General features: G+C 43.0%; 1 protein-coding gene across 1 annotated transcript; it reads left to right on the top strand.

Annotated features, from left to right (window-relative positions):
• The first annotated feature begins 10,603 nt into the window (after positions 1-10,603).
• On the top strand, positions 10,604-13,020 carry LOC133923624 (cytochrome P450 87A3-like). Its single transcript, XM_062368907.1, has 9 exons — positions 10,604-10,815; positions 10,937-11,261; positions 11,352-11,498; positions 11,585-11,869; positions 11,935-12,030; positions 12,235-12,313; positions 12,497-12,603; positions 12,690-12,820; positions 12,930-13,020. The coding sequence occupies exons 1-9, from the start codon at positions 10,604-10,606 to the stop codon at positions 13,018-13,020; spliced, it is 1,473 nt and encodes a 490-aa protein (XP_062224891.1).
• The last annotated feature ends 3,861 nt before the right edge of the window (positions 13,021-16,881 follow it).

Genomic DNA, 16,881 nt, shown 5'->3' with positions numbered 1-16,881 from the left:
ATGCATGGCGGTCTATTTCTTGCAGAAAGGTTGCAGAACGGTGGTCTGGTGAAAGTGAACTCGCCAGATGGTCCGGTGATGGGATGAAGTGTACGCCGGAGCATTTCTTGCAAAGAGGTTGCAATATGTCTAGTTTGCTAGATTGAACACATCGGATGATCCGGCGCTGAGGAGGTGACAACGCCGGAACATCCGGCGTTCACGATTTTTCTTAGATGTGCTTTAACTAAGGATTTTGATTATAGACTAATATATAATGGAGTTGGAGATATGTGTGTGCTTATCTTATTTGTGCAGGTGATGAATGCAACTTGGAGGCCAACAGCGGGATGATCAGGGCCAAGTAGGGTGCTTGGTGCTGAACGATCGATGTGGCCAGGCGGAGTTAAGAGTGATCCTAGCTATGCACATGGAGATCAAGCAAAGCATGGAAGAAAGGATGTAGATGGTATGTTGACAAAGTCAAGCGAAGGGGATGGCGGTGCAAGTGATAAGACGGCCTAAGGAATTGGGAGCGGGAGAGACTTGCCAATGGTCAAGATAGAAAGATAGAGTACACGTGTAGACATCGGGATGCTTGCTTGAAGTGAAAGCAAGTGACAATGAGTCACGCTATGAGAAGCGTGCAAGACGGTTTCACAGTTTAGACTTAAAACCATGGAAGGATAGAGTGCATGTGGTATCATCACGAAGCTAGCGTCGAGGCGAAGCTAAGTCGTGAAGGTGTCACGGCTGTTCGATGTACAGAGTAAAAAATAGACTAAAATTCCCCAGCAGCAGGTAGGAGACCATTGGAAAATAGGGGGCATTTGGGAACAAGGAAACTTAATGTCTAAGCAACCTCTCTAGGCCAATAAATAGAGGGGTAGGGCTATGTGGAAAGCTTGAGCCAGCCATTTGAGTTTGTATACTAGGGTTTTAGAGAGAAAGAGATGGGAGAGCTTAGCCTTTATAATAGGTGAGAGCTTCTGTGATAAAATACCTTGTAATCTGTCGAAAAAAGGGTTGGCCTTTGCAAGAAATGATGTGTATGTTTCCTCCGATGCTTGCATTCATTTCCTTCAGTTTTCTTCTATTGAGTTCCTTGTTTTGTTGCGAGTTTTCCTTTTTTGTTATGATTTTCGTTTTGGTTGATGAGCTATATTTTCCCACATTAAGAAGTTGTTATTCTTATTGCTAGCGGTATAAAATTCATATACAAATGTATACAAGTGGGTCTTCAATTTCCTTGCCTCTAGATCATCAACTCAAAGAACTTTTTTTTTCCGGTGATCTTTTCTTTGAAGCAAAGATTTCTTTCTTAAAGTTGTTATCTTTCTATGGTGATGACTTATGGGAAATGTGCCAATGAAATCTAGAGTTCATTTACACCCATGAGAGCCATGCTTGGAGTTTTTCGTAGCAACTAGTGTCTCTCCGATGTTTGCTTCCACTTTATTTTGAGGTGCGTTGAGTGACCAGAATAGGAGAAGGCCATCAAAGATATTTGTGAGGCGTCTATTCATCCTCCTCTAGTCGTTATTCTCGGTCCTATAATTGATATCAGAGCTGGTTTAATCACCTATTGACCTTTACCGGCTTTGTGATCCTAGACGACAATAGAGAGACATGGGAAAATCCCTCTCTTTGAAGATCATGACTTTTTATACTGAAAGGTGCACATGGAGACTTAATATTAAGCAAGGAAGTGACATATGGAAGATTGTAGACTCCAACTATGAGATTCCTATCGCTCGCACTTCTCAGGCCCAGATTGAATAATATGTCTGAATCGTAATGATTTTGATAGAGTTCAACACCTCCACACCGCTGGTGAGATTTGGTCCACTCTTAGTGTCTTTCATGAGGGCACTAACCAAATCAAAGTTTGGCATCAAAGCACGTACAACTAAGAATATCATATGTTTGTACAAGGACTCGAAGAGTCTTTGAATGTCATGTTTGCTTGATTTCATGGGATTATTAACAATCTTAGATCAAGTGGAGTTTTGTCCTACTCTGACCATGAGAGTGTGATCAAGCTTCTCTATATTCTTGACCGTAGTATATGGGAAGTGAAAATTTTAAGCATTGAAAAGTCATTCAGTTACAATACGTTGACATGTGATGAACTCTTCAGCAAGCTCAAATCCACCAAGATAGCCAAGACAGCTAGAATAGGCCTAGGAAGCCCTTGTCTCAGAACATGACGTTGGTTTCAAGACCTAGTGATGGTAGTCCTGTTGGAGTTGGCTTTTCTTGTGCTAACCCTTCACCCAATAGTTTTACTTTATCTTCTTTGATTTCTATCACTAAAGAGCAGCTGGACACTCTTGACGATGATAATTTGGTTTTGATTGTGAAGAAGTTTATTCGCTTCTATAACAACAAAAGAGACCGAAGGAGAGGTGACTCTAGTGATTGTTATGAGTATGGTGATACCACTCATTTCAAGGCGGATTGTCCAAAGCTCAAGAAGAAGGAAGATCACAGCCACGAAAATGACAATCACAAGAAGAACAAAAAAAAATCCTTCTTCAAGAACCGTGACAAGATACCCAAGAGAGCGGCCAAGGTGGAATCTTGAGCTTTCGTAGTGGCACTCAGCGACGTCGACACTTTCCAAGCGAGGACGAGAGCTCGAAGGAGGAGGAGCAGCCCATGAAGCACAAGAGGAAGAACAAGGACTTCATCGGTCTCTGCTTCATGATGGACGATAATGACAGTGATCCTGAGCTTGATTCTTTAAAGATATCACCTACCTATGACCAGCTTTCTATTCAGGTTGATACCTTGAATGATGCTTTAGTTAGTCAGAATAAGTTGCTTAAAAAAGCTATTTGTGAGTTGAAGGAGATCAATTCTAGGTATGAGTGTGTGACAACTGAGTTTGCCTTGTTTAAGTCTAGAGTCAAAGATGAGGAATATGATAGTTGCCTAGTTGTCATATGTGAGCTTACTGAGCTTCAGGCTTTACATGCTCAAGTTTTTGGTCATCTTGAGACTACTGAGAAGAAGCTCCTTGAGTAGGAGTCTAGACCTACTCTTAGACGCTTTCAAAAAATGCTCTTTGTTCATAAAGGATGTTGAGATGAAAGTCAAACGTATAAAAGAGCTAGAGTCTAGATTAGAGAGTGTTGAGTATTTTAATGATGTGGGCAAGATGAACTTGATTTTGGCTAGGACCAAAATATGCGTAGGTAAGGCGGGTTCAGCTTTGAGATTGAGTTTTGAGATGGTGGTTTACAATGGGGATGGAAAGACTATTTTCACCATATCTACTACCCTTGAGGCCGAGAAATCCAAGATCAATACCTCACTATAACCCACATAGAAGAAACACACATTATAACCCACAAATAAGAAACTCACACCATAACCTAGGAGAGCTCAACAATCAAAGTTGAAAGTCCATGTGAGAGAGCCCAAAGTGATCGACAGTCTAGTTTTTTAGAAACGCTACCACTGCACATAATGCTGAAGAGAGGGTCATCTAGTTGGGTTTTTTACTTTCGTTGTAGGAGGGATGAACGGCGTGAGTGGGAATGGCGGGACATGTATTTTTCTCGCTCTTTGGCATACATGAGTATTTTTCTCGCTCTTACTCACGAGATTTTGGTGCTTCTCAGTTTTTAGAGGTGGTGTCTGACATGAATCTTACCATGATTCATGTGATTTTGGCTCACATGTCAGAAACTTTGAGTCACAACACTTTGGCGGAACATGTTTTTCTCATTGTGGTACTTGCCCTCAACGCACTAGTGTTGGTTTGCATGTACCTGCTTTTACTGCTTCAGAACGGATGACCCAGTACTGAATTCCCAAGAGATTTTTATCTAACCCTAATACTGAACCATCAACCTATTATTCTTTTCATATGTAGGTGGCAGACAGAGACCTAGAGAACAAGTGGCTATCGACTCCGGTTGTTCACGCCATATGACTGGAGATGTATCATGGTTCTCCAGCCTCACCCGATGAAGCAACACGAGTACATCACATTCAGGTATGGTAAGAGTGAGTGAGAGTTTTACTCTCAAAGATGTGGCTTTGGTGGAGCATCTAGGATATAATTTTCTTTCTCTATCTCAGTTACTGGATGAGGACTTGGAAGTGCGCTTCAAATGTGATGCTTCCCGAGTTATTGATTCCTCAGACTCTTTGATTTATCGGATTTCTCGAGTTGGGAGAGTTTTTAGAGCCGATTTTTCTAAGTTTTTGGTCCTTCTTGATTCTTGATTGATCAACCCTCTTCTAAGTTGTGGGTGTGGCATAGGAGGCTAGAGCACATAAGTTTTAATTTGTTCACTCGTTTGAGTGCCCTAGGCTTGACCGATGATCGCTCGAGCTCAAGTTTGAGAAGAATCTTGTTTGTGCTCCTTATCAGTATGGTAAGATGGTTGTCGTCTCTCACCCACCAGTCAATCTGGTGATGACTGAACGACCGAGAGAACTTCTTTATATGCACAATGTTGGTCCTTCCTGGGTTCGTTCGACGGGTGGGAAGTGATATGTACTTGTCATTATTTATGACTACTCTCTCTTGGGTGTTCTTTCTTGTGAGCAAGAATGAAGTATTCTAACACTTTCAAAGCTTAGCTTTGAGATTGTTGAAATAACTCCCTAGTGCATTGAAAGCTACTTGCAGTGATAATTACGCTGAATTCAAGAACTATCTCTTTGATGCTTTCTGCCTTAAACATGGCATTGAGCATCAATTTTCTACTCTATGTGTTCCTCAGCAAAATGATGTGGTTGAAAGAAAGAATCAAACTTTGATGGAGATGACTTGGACAATACTCGATGAGCATATGACTCCTAAAAAGTTTTGGACTAAGGCTATTAGCATTGCTTGCTACATCTCTAATCGGATTTTCTTGTGCTCGATCTTGAATGTTACTTCTTATGAGCTGTGTTTTAGGGGAAAGCCGAAGGTTTCTCATTTGAAAGTTTTTGGATGTCGTTGCTTCATCCTAAAGCATGGCAATATTGAAAAATTTGAGTTATGTTCTTCTCATTGATTTTCTTGTGTTATTCTCTTTATAGTCATTCTTACAGGGTTTATAATCTTGATGCTAATACCATCATGCAATTCTGTAATGTGACTTTGGTGAATCAACTTCGTGTGCTAGTTCTGCTTTTGAGTGTGCAGGTGATAAAGAGATTGGCGAAAGCATCTTCGTAGATGGCAATCTTCCCGTTCTCGATGATGATGAGGATGATACACTACTTCCTGCTATTGCACCTTCTTCAGAGCTGGCTGTTGCTTCTTCTACGCCAGCAAAGGAACCTGTAACATCTACTTTCACTTTAGCTACTTTTGAGCCTGCACCAGCAACATTTGAGGGGGATATTGTCTCACAACGCAAGACATCTCGGCACATTCAGCGGAGACATCCCCTAAAGCTGATGATCGGTGACCTTGATGAGAGGATAACAAGATCCAAATCTGCTCAACATGCTCATTTTACAGATTCTGTATTGGTTACTTCTTTTAAGTTCTATAATGTTGGACACGCTCTTTCTAATTTAAATTAGGCCAATAACATGTATGAAGAACTAGAAAACTTTAAGAGAAATAAAGTTTGAATGCTTGTAGAGCCACCTTCAAATGTTCATACCATAGGCACCAAATGAGTTTTCAAAAACAAACAGGGGGTAGTTCTGTAGTGAGAAACAAGGCTAGATTTGTGGCTCATGGTTTCACTGAAATAGAGGGGATAGGCTTTGGAGAGATATTTGCATCGGTAGCTAGATGAGAAGCCATTAGGATTCTCCTTGCATTTTCGGTATCCCAAGGTTTCAAGTTATATCAAATGGATGTCAAAAGTGCATTCCTAAATAGATTCATAGAGAAAAAGGTTTATGTCAAGCAATCCCTCGGCTTTGAGCACCTCAAATACCCACATAAAATATACACGCTCTCGAAAACTTTGTATGGGCTTAAGCATGCACCTATAGCTTGGTATGATAGGATCAAATCCTTCTTGTTAGAGCATGTGTATGTGATGGGGTCGGTTAATAAAACTTTATTCATCTTTAGGCATTGCAATGATTTCTTACTTATTCAGATATACGTGGTTGATAGCATTTTTTTTAGCTCTTCTCATGCTCTTGTGGGCAGGTTTGCAGAAACTATAAACAGGGAATTTGAGATATCGATGTTGGGCGTGTTCAACTTCTTCCTTGTACTACAAATCAAGTAAGGCAAGTAAGTTACATTCGTCCATCATATGAAGTACACCAAGGACTTACTGAAGAAGTTCAATATGTGTGATGCGAAGCCCCTAGTGACACTGATGGTTACCTTGACTGTGCTTGATCCGGATAAAATTGACGAGGAGGTTGACCAACGCGAATATAGGAGCATGATTAGCTCCTTCCTGAACCTGACAGCGACAAGACCCAAAATCCACTTCGTCGTTTGCTTGTGTGCACGCTTACAAGCGTCACCAAGGACATCTCATCACCAAGCGATGAAACACATATTGAGATATCTCAAATACACCCTTAAGTATAGTCTTTGGCTTTCTACATCTTCTTCTCTCTCTTTGTGATTTTCGCATGCGGATTTTGTTGGTTGTAGAATTGATAGAAAGAATACATCTGGTACTTGTTATTTCTTAGGTACTTCTCTTGTGTCTTGGTCTTCTCGTAAATAGTCTAATATTGTGCAGTCAACTACTGAAGCTCAATATGTTGCTGCCGCTAGCTGTTGTTCTCAGATTTTATGGATGATTGCTACCTTGAGGGATTTTGGGTTAGACTCCAAGAGTTTCACTTTTGTGTAACAACAACAGTGCCATCAACTTAGCCAATAACCCTGTCCAACACTTCAAAACCAAACATATAGATGTGAGTTTTCATTTCTTACAAGATCATAATGAGAAAGTGGATATTGACTTGAGATACATAGATACACAATATCAGCTTGTTGATATCTTTATCATGCCTCTAGATGTAACAACATTTACCTATTTGAGGGGAGAGCTTGGAGTGTGCCATCCCTATAACATTATGTGAAAGAGAGTTGCAGCCGTACATACTCTATCTTACTTTTGTTGTATTTGCATTGCATCTCATCTTATAAGATAATCATTGTAGTTGAGCTTGAACTTGCATCTTTAACATTTTCAGTTGCTAGACTTGAATTTGACTAAGTAGTTATGCGGACCAATCTTTTAAATTTAGGCTCCTCTTGATGTCTTACATGAATCATTTCAAGCAAGCTAGTTTTCCTAAAGATGAAACTTGACAATTTTATTAATCATGTAAACTATGAAATGTAACATTTTCTATCATCATGTTTGTAATTGCTTTGACTTAGTCAATGCTTCTGTCAAGGCTAGTTTGATGAATATTTTGCTCTAAGTTTATTGGTTTAAGATAGTAGATTAAGAAATATTGCACTATATTTTCTATCTTTGTCAAATATTTAGCTAATAATAGAACCTTGGAGGAACATGTGTTACTTATATCGTAAAGACACTACTTGACTTGATCTAAGTAAAAACTTGATAAATTATACAATTTGAATACTCTTAAGCAATCAAGTTTCTTATGCTAAAAATATGATATAATACGATTTTCTTGATGCTTCATGTGGTTTGCAAAAGAAGTAAATATGTGGTTGCTAAAGTCAACTTGATGATAAATTGAATTAAAAATGTGTCTAAATGATCAATTTTATTTTAATCAATTTATCTAACTAAGTATTGATTAAAAATGATCTAAATGAAGACGACGTGTTGACGAAGTCAAGCTAAGTGGATGCTACTGCAAGTGATAAAGCGATCCGAGGGATCGGGAGCGGGAGAGAGTTGCCGACGATCAAGATAGTAAGATGGAGTACACATGTCGACAACGAGATGCTTGCTTGAAGTGAAAGCAAGTGATAACGAGTCATGCTTTGAGAAGCGTGCGAAGCGGTTTCGTAGTTTGACCTCAAAACCGTAGAAGGATGGAGTGCACATGGCATCATCGCGAAGCTAGCATCAATACTAAGCTAAGTCGTGAAGGCGTCACAACCGTTCGATGGACGGAGCGAATAATGGATCAAAATATCTCAGTGGTAGGTATAAGGTTGTTGAAAGAGATAGGTATTTTGGTAATAAGGAAGCTTAAGGTCTAAGCAACCTCTATAGACCTATAAATATAGAGGTAGAGCTGTATGAGAGGCTTGAGCCAACTACTTAAGTTTTTATGTTAGGGCTTTACAAAAAATAAGAAAAAAAATAGTCTTTGTAATATGTTGAAGCTTTTTGTGAGAAAGATAACTTGTAATCTACCAAAAAAAAGATGTCATGTAAGAAATAAATTGCATGTTTTTTTCGATACTTGTGTTCATCTTATTTTAGTTTTTTTCTATTGGCTCTCATATTTTGTTGCGAGTTTTTTGTCTTTTTACTGTGATTTTCGTTTTGATTGATAAGCTAAGATTTTTCTACGTTGAAAAGTTATTCTTCTTATTGTTAGAGACATAAAATTAACATACAAACATATATATATGGGTCTTAAATCTCTTGTCTCTAGATCATTAACTCAGAGAATTTCTTCTTCCTTTGATTTTTTCTTTAGATCCAATGTTTCTTTTTTTTTCAAATTACTATTTCTATCAATAGGATATATGCTAATAAAACCTAAAGTTCATTTTCACCTATAAGAGCCGTGCTTTGAGTTTTTCATAACAACTAATATCTCTCTGATGTTTGTTTCTGTTTTATTTTAAACCGTGTTGAGTTACCAGAATATGAAAAAATCATCATACAAACTTATGAAGCATCTATTCATTCTCGGTGGTACCACCTATACTAGGGATAGCTTTCTGGCCGGGAGCGTCCGGCGGTGCGTTGCTATTCCAACGACCCTGCGTAGGCTACTGCGAATAGGACCAGAACACACGCGGGCTAAACGTATGGTATGACTGGAGGCAGGACAGGAGAATCCTAGCACTGCCAGGGAACCTGACATTCGGATCGGCCACCCGCCGTTCACGCGCTGCGCAGTACGGCTGTACGAGGGCAGAACAAAAATTTTATGCCTCGGTTGTTGCCCAGCAGCAAAAGGTAAAGCTACCGTCAGTCCGGCACGGCAGGAAACTGAGCAGCACCCTTTCCAGTGCCGTGCCGGTGCATTTATCAGCTCTGCGCAGTGCTTGCGGTGGTTGGTGGTGAACTGGTGATCTACTCATTTTGTTCTCAGCAGGTGCTTTCGGCGCTGCACGGTTGAAGCCGCTCGCGCTCCGTTGAGGCGCCCATGTGGCGTCGTCGAGGCCGCCCAACGTTGTGTGCTCATTTGCCCATGAGGCGCGACGACGGCGTGCAACGGTGCAAGCTCGTCTCGGCGCGTTCCTGCTGGCAGCCCGACACAGACCCTCGCGCCACCCACGGGGAACTTTTTACGATTTAACCTTTTTTAAAATATTTTTCATTAATGAGCTCCTAACGAAATAATTTAAAAAATAAATTTCATAAAACTATTGATAATTTAACAAAATTATCGTAAAACTACATATCTTTAACAAAATTATCGTAAAACTATATATTTAAGCAACAATTTCATAAAACTATAGATTTATTATTAATTTTATCGTACAACTATAGATTCTAGAGTAGCTATTCCTAACTCCGTTAACATGACAAACGGATCCCACTTGTAATCTCACAGCAGCTGCTAGCTTATGAAATGTACCGTATGGAAGCTTATGAAGCTACAAATACTTTAGCAAAATTATCGCAAATCATAAAATTACAGATCTAAGCAACAATTTTATAAAATTACAAATCTAGTGTCGATTTTATCGTAAGACTATAAATTCTATCGCAGACCTGTTAACCTGACGAATGGATCTTATTTGCAGTCATATGAACTCCCAGACGGTCCGTTTCAGAGCTGACAGCTGCTATGAGACTGCAAGCAAGATCCTGTCGTTATAGTAACGAGACTAGGAACAGTTTCTCTAGAATCTGTAGTTTTGCGATATTAAATCTATAGTTTATGAAATTATTGCTTAAATATATAATTTTACGATAATTTTATCAAAGTATATGTAGTTTTGCGATAAAATTAGCACTAAATTTGTAGTTTTGTGAATCTATTATTTAAATTTGTAGTTTTATGATAATTTTATTAAAATATTTGTAGTTTTACAAAATTCTCTTTTTAAAAAAATATACCCTTTTCACAGCGTGGTGGGAATTGCATTACGAATGTCTTAAAAGTGAGTGACTGCATCACGAATTTACGATCCACAGCCTACAAAGCGGCTAACTGAACCTAGTTCTACAACCCACGAAAGAACAGACAACCATCGAACATTCGAATCTACCAACTTCAACGGAGATCCAGCGATCACTGGTTTTCACAACCTTTACATTGACGGACGGCTTCACCAAACCACGGTCAAAGTCCGGGTCATGCTCTTTACCCATCGATGGAGCTTGCCAGCCGAGGTAGTCGGTGCTCTTAAATTTCTGGTGCGGTGTCCATGTGCCGGCTTTCGATCACGCGAAACATGTAGAGCCGAGCCGAGCCGTCACACAGAAGCAACTGTGAATTTTTGACATACCGCCGCCGGCCCGCTCGTTCCGAGCAAGTAAAAGGCTGTGCGCACGCGGTCGCCAAGATGTGCGCCTACATGAGGCTCTCCGGTGCGGCGGCCTTTGCTGCACTCGTGCTGCTGCTGCTGTACGCGGTGCGCAGGTGGCGAAACCCTCGCTCCAGCGGCCGGCTCCCGCCGGGCTCCATGGGCCTGCCGTTCGTCGGCGAGACGCTGCAGTTCTTCTCCCCCGACGCCTCCTTCGACGTCCCTCGTTTCGTCCGGCACAGGCTGACGAGGCACGCCTCTTTGGCACGTTGCTTTGGGCCGTCGCCTGTTTTAATTAGAAGATGGGCCGGACTTGTGTAGCATATCTCAATCTGAATCTGTGTCGTCCGTTTATTTTTGGGTGCAAGCTAGGTACGGCCCGATCTTCAAGACCAGTCTTGTGGGGCACCCGGTCGTCGTCTCCGCAGACGAGGAGCTGAACTACATGGTGTTCCAGCAGGAGGGGAAGCTGTTCCAGAGCTGGTACCCGGACTCGTTCGTGGAGATCCTCGGCAGGGACAACGTCGGAGAGCAGCAGGGCGCCATGTTCAAGTACCTCAAGAACATGGTGCTCCGGTACTTCGGCCCGGAGAGCCTCAGGGAGTCCATGCTCGGCGACGTCGAGCACGCCGTGAGGAACTCCCTCTGCACCTGGTCCACCCTGCCGGCCGTCGAGTTGAAAGAAGCCGTCTCGACAGTACGTCACAGTCTCACAGACATCACTACGTACAATCAAATGATCAACGCTCTTTTTTTGTCCACTGAATATGTGTCTATCTGCACGTAGATGGTGTTTGATCTTTCAGCGAACAAGCTGCTCGGCTTGGAGCAGTCGAGGTCGAAGATCCTGAGGAAGAGCTTCTTCGACTTTGTTCGAGGGCTCATCTCGTTCCCGCTGTATTTGCCAGGAACAGCATACTACTCATGCATGAAGGTATACGTACTACTCGCGGTGCTCTGCTGTGCGTATCACGAATTAAGTCTGCTCAACTTTGGTCATTTTTTTGGGGTGACTTTCAGGGGCGACAGAGTGCAATGGAGGTGCTACAGCAAGTGCTGGAGGAGAGGAAGAGATCGGTACAGGTGCTTGGAGCACGAGGAGTCAAGGAAAAGACACGACGCCATGGCGACTTTTTGGACCACGTCATCCAGGAGATCACGAAGGAGAAGCCGCTCGTGACGGACAAAATGGCACTTGACCTGATGTTCGTGCTCCTCTTCGCCAGCTTCCACACGACGTCGCTGGCGCTCACCCTGGCCGTCAAGCTGCTCGCCGACCACCCTCACGTTCTGGAGGAGCTCACGGTGAGTAGCATGCTGTCGTTGATAGGCACAGATGTATTTGTTATTTAATTCTGGCTTGGACGTAGGTGGAACATGAAACGATTCTGAAGGACCGTAAGGCGGGTGGTGAATCTGATGGAATCACATGGATGGAGTACAAGTCTATGACATTCACATCCCAGGTTGTCGTCTAGAACAAAATTTGGTCGATAACTACTTATCAGCTAGCGTTAAGAACATGTACTACTGCAGCAGTTGGCTTCAGTTATACTTCTGTGTGCGAAAAATATGTTTTCAACCTGTTATTCAGTTATATTTTTCGACTTGATGTACGAAAAATATGTTTAAGCTACAACAATCACACCAGGATTCATCCTTTTTTATAGGTCATTAACGAGACCGTCCGATTGGCCAACATTGCGCCTGGTATCTTCAGAAAGGCGCTGAAAGATATACAGTTCAAAGGTGCGGCCGAAGTCCTATCTATTACTGCAAACTGACCACTCATCCAAAACTAAAGCATTGCATTCTTGATGTTACTACCTAAAGATTTGGACATGACTCGTCATGTGGCATCCGGAAATTCTTTCAGAATAGGAGAACAATAACTGAGTGCTTTTCTTTTCCCCTGACAAACATTGGTGGCAGGATACACAATCCCAGAAGGATGGGGAGTGATGGTCTGCCCTCCAGCAGTGCACTTGAACCCAGATATTTACCCAGATCCCCTCACCTTTAACCCTTCAAGATTCAAGGTTTGTAGATTGAGCCCATCTATTCATAGCTGCATATGTAGTGTACATACCTTGTAAAATTGTTTTTTGCACATGTCCACATAAAGGATAAACCGGAGATAAACCGGGGGTCTAGACACTTCATGGCATTTGGAGGCGGCCTCCGATTCTGTGTTGGAGCAGACTTCAGCAAGCTACAAATGTCCATTTTCCTCCATTTCCTCGTCACCAGATACAGGTATTATTTTCGTAAACGTGCTTCGTCAGGGATTCATAACGCAATCCACAATTTCACATGCGTTTTCCATGCAAACATGTTGCCACCCATTTTTTTTACATCATTTCAGGTGGAAAACACTTGAGGGAGGCAAGATAGTCCGGACTCCGGGACTAGAGTTTCCTGATGGTTACCACATTCAAACAAGACAGCGCGATTAACCAAGGCCTAGTTTACCTTCTGCTAGAAGTAAAAAGTCGCAAAATTATTTTTTACACTAGATGTTATTTTAATGGCTTGACGATGTCCCATATTATTATAGCGTCTAGTGATATAAATTCACTCTCTTTGTGCATTCAAGCCATGCAGTATACAGAGGAAACAATTGTACAATGTACAATGTACAATGTTTGACCATCGGAACCCTGCAACTAAATTCACTCTCTGTGCATTCAAGCCATGCTCGAGGAAAATCTAAGCTGGACCATGAGCAAATAACAATCATTTGATGTGTATTTTTAAAAAATAATAATGCCAAGAGATCTGGGCTCTGGCTTTCCTAAGAAAAGGTGGCGTCGGTCTCATTGAACTAGCTCGATCACCGGACATAGCACACGCCAACATCCGCGGTTGGTTAGATTGGACAATATTGAAAATTGTTCTTGCATCGTATACATGCAGCGCCTCATCTTTTTTTTCTTTTAATGTTTGAGGTTTGTTCTCAAGTATTAAGAAAATGCACAACCTAAATCAAGTTTTCATATATACAGTGACATCATCAATGATAACATAATTGTGCAATTAATTAACGAAAATATTCCTTACAAAAGAACCCGCAGGTCAAAAAAAACACTAAGAAATCCAGTGACAGCAGGACTTCCATCCATCCACAGACATTGTCCGGGGAGCGCCAGCCTATGACATAGTCTTTAGAGCAACGCCTTCCTTCACCTAGAACTTGGCACCATCTTCCCGGAGGTCTTCGAAAATTTCGACTTCTGAGCAGCATCCGAAAGTTATGAAAAGGCAAGCGTGAGTACATAGAGTACTCAACAAGTGAGGAAAAAATATGACATGCAGGCTTTATGATAAGAAAAAACTAGGCTCGGGATAACTGCAACTATGCCAAACTAAACTAGGACTTGAAAGATATAGCAACCTATTTACTAGGTTATGACTCTAACATTAAAGAAAATAACTCATCGGGTTCCATTCGACTACCAGACTCACCAGACATCTTATATCCGACAACCGACTCATCAGGGGTTCCACCACCCGACTACCCAAACCAACCACTCGGGATCCCTACTAATTATGAAGAAGTCCAAGACCGCTCTTAACCGTGAGTACGGCTGATTGATCAGTTTTATTACTCTGCAGTGTTTGCACCATTTACCCACGAGTCGTGATTCTCATTTTGCTTTACACTTCCAAGGTGTAGAGCTGGGGTCTCACTACAAGATCGTTAAAAAACACCTCCAAATCTATATACACCCACTAAGGTTTCACCGCTAACAAGGATTCCATCCACTGCTGTCGGAGGGTGAATTCCTCAAGGAGGGATCCGGAGGGACCCCTTTGAGATTCGGCCGGGTGGATGATTCTGAATATGCTTCGTAAGTGAAATAAATAGGAGTAAATGAGATGCAGGTGGAGGTGGAATGATCGGATGCAAGTAGGAGTAAATGCTCAGGGGATTTTTAGACAGGTTCGGGCCGCACTGAGCGTAACACCCTACTTCTGTGTGTATGCTATAAATACGCTGAGAATGTCTCTCTGAGGATCTGCTGTATTACAAGAATATTTGTCTAACTCTAGAGCTTCAAGCTCCTTGTTCTTCGGGACTCGTCGATGTGTTTTGTGCTTCGGTCGTTGGTTGTCTCTGAAGCCCCTCTCTCCCCTTCTCCGGGGAGCTCGCCCCGCTTATATACCCGTCGGAGCGGTAGCATGCCCAGAAAGGATGACGCGAGTTCTAAGGCGTCATAAATGGAAAGCAACCAACATGGGCTACTGCGCGAGGTGACGGGGAGGGTTGAAAACACGCCCCCGTCCGGTCTTGTTCGTCATCATTCGGCTTTTCCGCGAGTGCTGCGGGGAGGGCCCACCGGGCAGCCATCGAGCAGCCACGCGTGCCCGCCGGTTAGAGCAGGCCTGACACAGAGGGCGGCAGGCGGTGTGCCTCGAGCTCTGCGACGTTATCCCGAGGCGCGCCGGATGACACGCGATGGGACCCGTGCATTAAATGTCCCCATGCCTCCTTGCCAGACCGTGGCAGGGACTGACAGCAAGCGTGGGGGGAGTCATTGGAAGTGACAGACCACGTGCCCTCTTAAATGCAGCATTGACCTCTCACCAGTTGACACCACACCGCTGAGCCTCTGTGGGGACCACTGGCGAAGGACTTCTCAGGCCCTCGGGGAACTGTGAGTGCTCGGGGGCTATAGTTCGTAGCCCCGAGCACTCTCTCCCGGTTATGGCCTTTCTTGGTCCTCGGGGAACTGAGTGCTCGGGGGGGCACTATTCACAGCCCCGAGCACTCTCTCCCGGAACTGACTGTTCGGGTCCTCGGGGAACCGATTGCTCGGGAGCCACTGTTCGCAGCCCCGAGCACTCTCTCCCAAAACTTGGCTTTTCTTGTCATCGGGAAACTTGGGTGCTCGGGGACCACTATGCATGGCCCTAAGCACCCTCTTCCCAGAACTTGGTCTTCTCGGTACTCGGGGAGATAACCCCTGAGGGAGGGCGTCACGTGGCACTCTGCTGTTCTGGCCTCGGGACTCGGGGACCCCCAGTTTCTGTGTCACCGACAACTGCAGAGCCCCCCTATTGTGCCACTTAACCGTCTAGTGGTGCGTACAGAATATGAAGGATAACTAATTATTTAGCCAGGCCGTACCCATATAGGCCTCGTAGTTGTGCCGTTATACCGAGTAACTGGCTTCACAAACTGGTTCTTAGGATCCCACACAGGAATAAACACAACACTGTTGTGCAACTCCACCTCAAATTAGCCATCCAGTTGGGATCCGTATTCCATATTACTACAAGATTACTATACCTAATTTCTTGTTACATAAACATTAGTCAAGATTAATATTTACTCCAACCACGATAGCATTAACACAGCTAGCCTTTTTTATTTCCCTATCCCTTCAAAGGCTACAAGGAATGTCACACAAATTCTAGTAAAACTCTAACCATAAAATTCCATATTAAACAAGCATGCATCTAGAAAAAATAAAAACTACAATATCCTACAATGGTGTTAAAGTGGTCAAGAGCACTTGCCTTCGAATGCAGGTTGCTCAAAGTCCTCGAATGCCTAGTCCTGCAAGCTGACACACTGCTCGTCTCCTAAAATAATTGCGCATGCCAGAAAGTAAACAAACACAACAGCTGATTATAGCACACAAAATAGAGGCAAAGCACTCTAAAAAGGTTACTAATGGACAGTACACGCTGCTACGATCACGTGAGCGCAAGAATCGCCTAAATCGGAGCTCGTATGAAAAAGTTGTGATAGTTTTAATCTACAGGGGCTTTTCTGAAAAATTATAGGGACTAAATTGTAAAAATAGAAATATCTAGTGACATATATTTAAAATTCAAGGACCTATTTGTAATTATACAAAAGTTCAGGTGGCTAAAGCATAATAGAGAACTAACCAGGGCTATATTTATGAAAATAGAAAAGGTTGGGGGCCTAAATGTAAAATTACCTATTTTGGGAATAAGGGAATTATTTTTGTACTGGAAATCCTATTTATTGCGTTAGCAGGCTGACTGGGTTCGGTGGGCTGATGTGGCGGCTTACGCTGCTGCGGACTCAGCGCAGATGCTGACGTGGCGCCTACGGGGCTACTGATAGGGACGGTGGATCGGTGCCACGAACTGAGTCCACTGGTCCATGGTAGACCGAAACGGTACGGGCTCTACTGATCTAATCTGGACCGTTGGTGGGAGATCCAACGGCTCTCGGCGTTTAGGGAGGGAGGGGGGCGACAGGGGCCGGCGAACAGCGGCGCCGCCGCGGGTTTCGCTGGAGCATCGCCGACGAGGCTCGATCTATCCCTACGGGCTAC

This window comes from Phragmites australis, chromosome 7 (assembly GCF_958298935.1).
Source record: "Phragmites australis chromosome 7, lpPhrAust1.1, whole genome shotgun sequence".
Lineage (NCBI taxonomy): Eukaryota > Viridiplantae > Streptophyta > Magnoliopsida > Poales > Poaceae > Phragmites > Phragmites australis.
This window is presented reverse-complemented; position numbering and strand designations above follow the sequence as displayed.